The sequence below is a fragment of the Myotis lucifugus genome, unplaced genomic scaffold, assembly GCF_000147115.1.
Source record: "Myotis lucifugus unplaced genomic scaffold, Myoluc2.0 scaffold_5577, whole genome shotgun sequence".
Taxonomy (NCBI): domain Eukaryota; kingdom Metazoa; phylum Chordata; class Mammalia; order Chiroptera; family Vespertilionidae; genus Myotis; species Myotis lucifugus.
In genome coordinates, this window is record NW_005876625.1 from 1 (window position 1) to 9,687 (window position 9,687).

The window sequence follows — 9,687 nt, forward strand, 5'->3', positions numbered from 1 at the left end:
CGATATCAGCCTAAGCCGATTTGGCCCTTACATGTTGACTGTTCCTTCTTGTGGATCACACTTAGCAAGGATATCTCGCTTTTTCTATTGCGTTTATTTCGCTAGGAATAAAATTTTCCTTGGTGGTTGAGTCTCTCTCAATTGGCGTAATCCAGTGGTTCCAACAAGGAGGGCATGTGACCGGCCCAGATTCCGGAGAAGCCTCCTACACCGGGAACAACGTTCCCTCGCGGCTTCCTGGTGGCGGCTGAGAGGGGGGTCGGGCTTCGCTCGGCAAGGGGCGGCCCCCGGCGGCCAGGCCGCTATGCCGGGGCCTCAGCCTCGGGTTTCCCGGAGCCGCCGGGACCAAGGAGCTGAGTGGCTGCAGACAGCCCTGTCCGTCAGCAGACAGCGATGGAGAGAGCGGCTTCTCTCCGAGTCAGTGACCCTGTTGTCCTCCTCCTGGGAGCCCGCGGCCCAGACCCCTCGCGCCCTGCGCTGGCCTTCGTGGTCCAGCCGGCACCACGGTCAGGGCTCCATCCCGACCCCGCCACCTGCTCTGGTCGCAAGAATCCCCACGATTGTGGCCGTCAGCTCCGGCGCCTCGGCCCTCGGCCGCTGGACAGACGCTGACCACAAGTGCTGTTGGGCACCGTGTTCTAGAATATTCCATGTGGGCCCATCTTCCACCAGAGCAGCCTTCTAGACCAGGGGCAGGGCTGGCAGGGCCGCCCCTCCTCTGACGGAAAACCAGGGCTCCCCAGGAAGCAGGCGGGCGTGGCCGCGGGCAGGTGACTCCCTGGTCTTGGGGTGGGGATGGGGCGGGACGCTGCAGGAGGACAGGGCAGGACGCGGGGGCGGGGGGGGCACCGCCTGTCGTCGAGTCTCCGCCGCACAGCCAGGCCCCTTTGGGTGGAGCTCATCTCAGAGCCGCTGCCGTGCGCCTGGTGATGTTAGAGCTGAACTCACATCGTTTCTAGACGTTTATAAGGAGGCCGTCCGACGGCGCCCACGGGGTGGGGTGTGCCACCCCTGGGGCCGAGCGCTGTGGGCTGCTTTGTCTTTAGGGTCGGGGTGCGCCTTTCCGATCGGAGCTGCAGGGGAGCTTCAGGAAGAGGCAGGAGGGGCCGCCCGCCGTGGGGAGCCCAGTGGGCCCCGTGTGACGGGGACGTGCTCCCTGGGTGCCTCTGAGATGAACGTAAACAGCTCAGGAGGGAGCGGCCGCAGGAAGCGGATGGGACACAGCTGTCCCGCGGCTGCTCTGGGCCCCGACGGCGCCTGTGGGGGAGGGGGCGGCCTCGGACGGACACTGACACCATTTCCTGCCCCTCACTAGTCTGTCCTTTGCCCAGAGGAGGGGCTCGTCTTCGGGGCTGGAATTTGTATTTATGCTTGAAATCCCTAGTTTTTTTCTTCTCTCTTTTATTTTTTTTATTTTTTGTAAATACTAAACCCTATAGAAGAAACTCTAAGAATTGTTACTAGAGAAACTCTGGCTGTGTGTGGGCAGCGTCACCCTGAGGTTGCTGTCACCCCAACGCACCCCTCTTCCTCCACCGTGAGCAGAGGACCGGGTGCCAGGCCCCAGCAGGGAGGGGGTATTTTTAGGGAACAGTTACGAGCTAAACGCCCCCGTCACCCAGGAAAGACGGAGCCCAGACGTGCCAGCTCCGCTGTCGGCCGAGTCGGTGCTGGTCCTGGGAGGACTTCCCAGCGTCCAGGCGGCGCACAGCCAGCCCCTCGGGCCTGTCTTGGAATTTGTATCAACTATGGAACCCTGAGTCACACCCCAGGGCAGGTCTATGTGATGGAAACCTCTTTCCTTCTGTGGGAAGCTGGTGCCCCCTCCCCCCCTTCCCCCCTCGCGCCCCAGGCTGTGCGCGCTGGGCCCTGGCTGCCAGGTGGGGCTGCGTGTGGGCCTCGCGGCTGCTGGTGGCTACTGGACAGGGGTCTGTGACCCAGAGGGAGGGGCCGCCTTTCGCGTCTGCGTCCTCGCGGGTCATCCGGAGACCTCCCGGAGCGGGGAGCTGGCCCTCACCCCCTGGCCCAGCGGCAAGAGGAGAAGAGGGCCTTCGGGGGGCATCACGGGGAAGCACGTGCGCCCCCAGACCCTCACCCCCCCTCCCCCCCTCCCCCCAGCCATCGCCATGCTGAGGGACAAGGAGCCCGGGTCCTTCGTCGTCCGGGACAGCCACTCCTTCCGAGGCGCCTACGGCCTGGCCATGAAGGTGGCCACGCCCCCACCCTCCGTCCTGCAGCTGAACAAGAAAGGTGGGTGCCGCCCCCCCCCACATCCTGGTTCCGTGCCTGCCCTCGGGACGCGGTGCTCACAGGTGTCTTCTTAGCGTTTGTCTTCTCCGGTGCATTTTGTTAAGCACGTTTCCTCGTGCGAAAGGAGCTTAATTCTTTGTAAGTTTTACTTCCTTAGTGAACGGGTGGCCCTCCCCCTGTCCAGGGATCCGATGGTTGTCCCAGGTCCCCGCCAGGCGCTCCCCTCCGTCCCGGCGGGGATGTCTCCCCAGCAGGCGGCCCGCGCCCCGTTTCCTTACATAAAGGGCACACTGTGTGCACGGCGCTGCCCTGCCCCAGGACTCATGGCCTGGAGGCTGCAGGTGTAACCTTGTCCTTCTCAGGCGAGGACAGCACCTGCCTCCTGCTCAGGGGATCGAGATGGCTGCGTCCGCATGTGTGTGCCTCCTGCTCAGGGGATCGAGATGGCTGCGTCCGCATGTGTGTGCATGTGCCACAGAGCGGCCTCCCGGCAGCTCCTTGCTCTGACCGCTCTCCTTGCTCTGACCGTGACCGCCGCCTCCTCCCTCTGACCGCCGCCTCCTCCCTCTGACCACCACCTCCTCCCTCTGACCACTGCCTCTGACCACCGCCTCCTCCCTCTGACCGCCGCCTCCTCCCTCTGACCGCCGCCTCCTCCCTCTGACCACCACCTCCTCCCTCTGACCACCGCCTCCTCCCTCTGACCACCACCTCCTCCCTCTGACAACTGTCCTCCCTCTGACTGCTGCCCTCTCCCGCCCTCCCGCTCAGTTCTAAACGCTCTTCCTTTCTGTTAACCCTCCTCCACAGCCGGTGACTTGGCCAACGAGCTGGTCCGGCACTTCCTGGTCGAGTGCACCCCGAGGGGCGTGCGGCTCAAGGGCTGCTCCAACGAGCCCTACTTTGGTGAGTGCGGGTGCGGCCGGACCGGCCCGAGCGGGGCCTTCACTCCCGGGAGCATCCCTCTCAGCGTCTCCTTTAGTCCCCGCTTCCCAGGCCCCTCTCCCCCACGCCCGCCCGAGTGAACCGAGTGCGAAATGGCCCTGGAAAGCCTGCTCCACGCCCAGCAAATTCAGAGCCGGTCGGCCGGAACCGCGGGGCAGCAGAGACGGGTCCTCTGTGCGGGCAGCCCGACCCCGCAGGCCTGTGGGGTGGCCCTGGGCGCTGGGCGAGGCCTGGGTGCTCTCCCGCGGCCCTCAGAGACGCGGGAAGGTCGCCGCCCCCTGACTCGCGGACAGAGGCTTACTCTTACGAAGCGTGAGGACGCGTGTCTGCCGCGAACCCTCGCCCCTCGCACCTCCCCTCCCTGTTCGCTGACGTTGTGCACAAAGTCCGCCCACGAGGCAGCGCGTTGGCTGTGGGCTCCCCTGGGCGGGCAGATGGCGGGCGGTGCCTGTCGGGGCCCCGCTGACCTTGCCTGGCCCCCCGCAGGGAGCCTGACGGCCCTGGTGTGCCAGCACTCCATCACGCCCCTGGCGCTGCCCTGCAAGCTGCTCATCCCCGACAGAGGTACGTGGGGGAGGGGGGCGGCTGGGGGCATCGCCTGCAGGTCAGCCACGTGGGGTCAGGACCCACAAAGGCCCGGGGAGAGCCGGGCAGAGGTTTTTCCCACCTGCCCTCCGGTCTGAGCCCTAGAGAAGGCTGAGTGGCTGACCAGGTCAGGGACAGGACAGGTGGCCCCGCTGCGCCCACGCCAGCCGGGCCGTGACACCAGGCCTCGCGGGAGGCTCCTGCAGCAAAGGCTCCTGCAGCAAAGGCTCCGGCTCAGACCTGCAAATGCGGGGGCCGCCCTTCGAGCCGCTGACCTCACCTGTGATCCCACAACCAGTGGAGCGTGGGCACTGCGGGCTCAGGGCGCGGGGCGGGTGCGCGCTCCCTTCGTGGGTGTGAGAACAGCTATGGTAACAGGCAGCAGTGCACACGCCCACGCGTGTCCAACCCCATGTCCCAGCGCCAGTCACGGTACTTTATTCTCTTCCGTGAAGACGAGGAATTCACAGCCCAGGTCAATGTCGTTTACCTTGTATAACTCAATAGAGGCCGGTGCCCGGAGTCGTGTTCAGGTGGGTCCCTCGGCCCGGCCTGCGGGGATCGGGCCGAAACCGGCTCTCCGACACCCCTCCCCCCCCCCCCCACCGAGGGGTCCCGGATTGCGAGAGGGCGGTTCTCGGGTGACGCACCCCGGAATCAAGTTCCCTCCTCTCTGGTTCCAGTGCATCACCCGAGAACCACAGCTGCCAAGTCACCGCAGCTCGGCAGCTCCTGCGTTGAGCGCCTGCCCCCTGGTGGTCAGTGTGCGTCATAGCTACCGGTCAGACGGTCTAACACAGTGGTTCCCAAACTTATTTGGCCTACCGCCCCCTTTCCAGAAAAAATATTACTCAGTGCCCCCTGGAAATTAATTTTTTTTTAATTTTAATAGCAATTAAACAGAAAGATATATGTATTAATGTTTCTACCTTTTTCATAAAATATAGTAAAGAAAGGTGTAAATTAGAAACATTGAAGTTTGAAATTATGAAACTATTTATTGAACTCAGAATAGAAAGGTAATACAAAAAAAGTTAAAACAAATGCACCTGTGGCCATCACCGCCCCCCTGGATCACTGCAGCGCCCACCAGGGGGCGGTAGCGCCCACTTTGGGAATCACTGGTCTAACAGTTGGAAGGTCGCTTAGCTTTTATATAGATGGATTTAGGCCCACGGTTTCCCGCCGGTGCTGCGAGGTCATGGCGCACACGGCACCTGCCTGTGGCCCGGCCCCGCCTCTTCTCCCCGAGGCTGTCCAATGACTGGCACAGCCACCAACGACAGCCGTCCGTGTGAAGGAGCGAAGTCACACCTATTGCTCTTGACAAGGCGGCAAAATACCTATTTCTTGCTGAGCCACAGAATTTTAGTCCTTACTTTATGTGCCTGAAATGAAAAGGCTGAAAATCGCTGCTATGAATACATTCTGAGGTTCAGAGCCAGGAAGCCCCCTGCTGGCCGGGTCCCCGGCTTTTCTCAGCTCGGGGGGCGGGCCTCGGCTGGACGGCGTCGCCAGGAGAAGCTCCTGACCGCCAGGCAGGCCGTCCGGGCACTGGGTCGGGGTCTCGGGTTGTCGGAAGATCGCTCCTGGCTCAGCATCTCAGCGCCACGGTGTCTCGCCCCTTCCCGCAGACCCGCTGGAGGAGGCACCAGACAGCCCACCCCAGACGGCGGCCAACTCCGCGGCCGAGCTGCTGAAGCAGGGCGCAGGTGGGTCTCGCTCCTCCCCCGGTCGGGCGGCGGCGGGGTTTGGGGTCCCCTCTGGTGTCTGGGGCTCCTCTCCTCTGCATGCCCGACGGTTCCTTCCACATCGTGGCTGGAAGGCGGCTCCAGGGCTAGAAACATGCCGGGACTCCGACGTGGCCCAGCTCGGTGGGTACGTGCCACGTCTGTGCTGAGCTTGGGGGAAATGCCATGAGACAGGAGGGGGGGACCTGCCCTTCTGGATGCCACTGAATAAGCCAACGCTGCCCCCACCCACCCGCACCCCAGGGCGACACCCCCCACCCGGCAGCCTCCCCAGAGCCCTTTTTCCTATTCTTAGACTTTATTTTTATAGAGCAGTGTTAGGGTTACAGCAAAATGGAGCAGAAGCCACAGGGTTCCCATAGAGCCCTCCCCCTGCACAGCCCCCACCCCCCCCACCCCGGCTGTAAACACCCCCACCGGGTGGCACAGTCCTCGCGGCTGAGGAACCTGCACCGACGCGTCGTCACCACCAGGTGCACGGATTCCGTGAGGGCCTCTCGGTGGCGTCGAGGGGGTGGGTCAGGTGCACGCTGACAGGCTCAGCCTCCCGCGGCCCGTCCTCCCAGCCCCGGCCACCGTCCGTCACTGCCCCGCGGCTCTGCCTGCCCCAGGGCTCACACGGTGGAATCGTGCAGTGTTTGGGTTTTTATGTTTTTATTGGTTTCAGAGGGGAAGGGGGAGGAGAGAGAGAAGAACATCCACGATGAGAGAGAATCGTGGACGCCCGCGGTCCCAGCAGCGCCGGCTGGAAAGACCATCTTTCCTCTGCTGGCTGCCTCCACCCCTTTGTCGAGGGTCGGGGCTGGTGTGGGGTCCAGGTCCAGCTCTGTTTGCCGTGGGCCTGTGTGTCCTGCCGTGGGCCTGTCTGTTCTGCTGTGGGTCTGTCCATGGGTCTCTCTGTCCGTGGGTCTGTCTGTCCTGCCGTGGGCCTGTCTGTCCTGCCGTGGGTCTGTCTGTTCTGCTGGGGGTCTGTCCGTGGGTCTGTCTGTCCTGCATCGACACCACGGGGCCTGAGGCTGCAGCTCTGTGGTGGCTGCAGCGGCGCCAGGTCTCCAGCTCTCCCTCCCGTACAGCGTGGCCTCCCTGTGAACTTCAGAGTCAGTGTCTCTGTGTCTACAAAGGAACTTGCCGGGGTTGGTTTTAATACTTTTACTGATTTCAGAGGAAGGAAGAGAGAGAGAGAGACATGGATGATGAGAGAGAATCATGGACCGGCTGCCTCCTGCACGCCCCCTGCTGGGGACGAGCCCACCACCCAGGCCTGTGCCCTTGACTGGAATCGAACCCGGAACCCTTCAGTCTACAGGCTCTATCCACGGAGCCAAACCGGCCAGGGCAAGGGAGTTAGTTAAATCCTCACCAAGGAGTGAGGACATTTTTCCCATTCATTTTTAGAGAGAATAGAAGAGAGGGGGAGAGAGAGACACAGCGATTGGTCCAAAACACACCGAGAGGCCAGAGTTTCTGTCCGGATGCCGTCATGCTGACAAGACAGACAGATGAGGCGGGAACATGGGGCTCCAGCGGGGCCGTGAGGGGGTGCCGGCTGCACGCCCCCCTCTCGGGCGTGTCCTTCACTCCGTGTGGCCGGGCTCCTGTCCAGCCTGCCCGGGCCACCGTGACGCCAGGAGGTGCCCCGGCCCCGGGGACGCCAGGCACACAGAGCAGTTCATTCCCCGTCGGCCGGGGCACCGTGTGCGTCCGGTCACTCGCTCTCCGCGCCTCGGAATCGGGCAAGGGCAGCCTTCGGGCACCTGGCACGGCCACGGGTCGAGTGGTCCTGAGCCCCAGGCACCCGGCGCCGGCCCGTGTCCGACGCGCTGACCCGTGTCCCGTCCGCAGCCTGCAACGTGTGGTACCTGGGTTCCCTGGAGATGGAGTCGCTCACCGGCCCCCAGGCCGTGCAGAAGGCCCTGAGCGCCACCCTGGCCCAGCAGCCGCCACCCCTGTCGACGGTCGTGCACTTCAAGGTGTCGGCCCAGGGCATCACCCTGACGGACAACCAGAGGAAGTGAGTTGGGGCAGGGCGGGCGGGCTCTGTTCACACCCGGGCGCACCCCTCAGGCCTCCCCTGGCCGTGCCGGGTCACCCCAGGGAGAGCTTCCCATCCCAGAACAGCCAGCGCTCCGTCCGCGCCCCCCTGTCGTCCCTGGACGAGGGGCTGGGGCCCAGGACCTGGAGGATGTGCGGGTGCAGGACCCCAGGCCAGGGCAGGGGGGTCGTCGTGGTTCCGCCAGAGCCCGGCAGGCCCGGCGCTCACGGGCTTCCGGGGGCTCCAGCGTGCACAACCCCTTTACGGTTCACCACGTGCCAGCGCATCTGCCATCGGGGCGCCGTGGGCGGGTCCCCAGGGACAGTTCCTGCCTGTGCCCCCAACCCCCTGCCCGCTCACACACTGGGGCCGGCCATGTCCCCCGGGCCCGCCAGCGACTCACCCTCCCCCCACCGCAGGCTCTTCTTCCGGAGGCACTACCCCGTGAGCAGCGTCATCTTCTGCGCGCTGGACCCGCAGGACAGGAAGTAAGAGCGGGGTGCCCTGCGTGTGTGCGTGCGCCCGCGCCCCAGCCCGCACAGACGCTGACGTAACTGTTCTCTCTAACCTGGCAGGTGGGTCGCGGACAGCCAGGCGTGCAGGTGAGCGCCCCGACTTCTTCCCTCCGAGCGGGTCCCTGGGAGGAAGTGGCTGCAGGGGGCCAGGGCTCGGGCGGGCGCTCGGGCAGGTGCTGGCTGGCGTCGAGGGCGGCGTGAGCAGGCGGAGCTGGGGGTGACGGAGATGCGGTGCCCGGTGTCCACAGGTTCAGGGGACCGAGTTCATGCCTCACTCGGGGGCGGGCAGCGTGGGGCCCTGCACGCCCGCAGGGGGCTGTCCCCACCCCCCGCCCTAGGATTCCTGCTTCACGGTCCCCCTTGTTTCAGGGTCTGACCAAGTTCCCGGAGGCCTGCGGGGTCCCCGGGTCTGGGTGGGGCCGAGCCCCAGGCCCTGGCGGCGGCTGACTGTGCTCCAGGGGTTCAGGGGGGCGGGGGTATGTGCAAGCCGTCGGGTGACCTGCGTGCCCTGGGCCGCTCCCTCCCGGGTGGGGACAGCTGGACTCAAAACCCCTTCATTCTCCTAAGAAGGAGAAGGGCCGGGCCGGACAGTGAGCGCCGCGCTGGGCTGGCCGGAGGCTGCAGATCTGAGGGGCCTCCCCATGCCCGGGCCCCGAGGGGCGTGCAGTGTGACGCGGGTGTGGGACCCGGGAGGGACGGGGTGGGGTCGGCGTGTCGGTGGCGAGGACGGTCGCTGGTGTTGGCCCCCGCGTGGCCCGTGCTCCCGGCGTGTGACGCCCGAGGGGCTCGGGGCTCAGGACAGCGGCCGGGCGCCAAGCAGCCGCTGTGACCCAGGTCCCGGCCCGGGCGGGCGGCCCTGCCCTGCTCCCACCCTCGAGGCCCTCACTGCAGAGGCGGCGGCAGCCTCCTGCCGCAGGGTTCGCGAAGGCGCAGCGGGGCGGGCAGGGGTCCGCCTGGCGCGGCCCTGGCAGGTCTCTGCCCGCTCACCGTGGCCCTGGCCGGACAGAGATGGACGCTGACCCCGCCTCTCTCCGTAGAGTCTTTGGGTTTGTGGCCCGGAAGCAGGGCAGCGCCACGGACAACGTGTGCCACCTGTTTGCGGAGCACGACCCCGAGCAGCCCGCCAGCGCCATCGTCAACTTCGTGTCCAAGGTCATGATCGGCTCCCCGAGGAAGGTCTGAGCCCCTCCCGGCCGGGCCACCGGCTGGGCCCCTGCTGGGCCCCTGGGGTGACCCCGACGCCTGGCTCCTCCGGCTTCCCGAGACCCAGCACCGCCCCAGCCCCTTCCCGAGACGGACACGTCCACGCGTCCGCAGCCGGGCCTTCTGGGCAGAATTGGGCACCAGGGCACCACCCAGCTCCGCACCCGGGACGTGCAGGGTCTGTGGTCGGGGCCTCCTGCCCGTTCCGCCGTGGCCTGAGGGGCCGCCAGAGTGTCCCCCACTGTGGCCGAGGGCTCCTGTGCCCCCGACGCCCGGGGCCTCTGCCTCAGCAGGTACACACCTGTGACGAGTCGTGCAGGTGGGCCCTTGGGGAACCCAGGGCACGAGAGGGGACGCGTGGTGGGCTGTGAGGACAAGGGCACCTCCGTGGCCAAGAGCCCCACCC

The 9,687-nt window shown here is 65.7% G+C and overlaps 1 protein-coding gene across 1 annotated transcript; it reads left to right on the forward strand.

Annotated features, from left to right (window-relative positions):
- Positions 1 to 2,121: 2,121 nt before the first annotated feature.
- Positions 2,122 to 9,681, forward strand: LOC102436051 (tensin-3-like). Its single transcript, XM_023749316.1, has 8 exons — positions 2,122 to 2,250; positions 3,061 to 3,156; positions 3,682 to 3,759; positions 5,415 to 5,492; positions 7,374 to 7,542; positions 7,983 to 8,051; positions 8,139 to 8,165; positions 9,116 to 9,681. The coding sequence occupies exons 1-8, from the start codon at positions 2,127 to 2,129 to the stop codon at positions 9,258 to 9,260; spliced, it is 786 nt and encodes a 261-aa protein (XP_023605084.1). The 5' UTR covers positions 2,122 to 2,126; the 3' UTR covers positions 9,261 to 9,681.
- Positions 9,682 to 9,687: the final 6 nt, after the last annotated feature.

Bases quoted from the DNA above. Each gene is read 5' to 3' on its own strand.
- LOC102436051 (XM_023749316.1), top strand. From the start codon at position 2,127: ATGCTGAGGGACAAGGAGCCCGGGTCCTTCGTCGTCCGGGACAGCCAC. The intron at 8,052-8,138 runs GTAAGAGCGGGG...CTAACCTGGCAG, and splicing joins CTGGACCCGCAGGACAGGAA to GTGGGTCGCGGACAGCCAGG. The intron at 8,166-9,115 runs GTGAGCGCCCCG...CTCTCTCCGTAG, and splicing joins GCGGACAGCCAGGCGTGCAG to AGTCTTTGGGTTTGTGGCCC.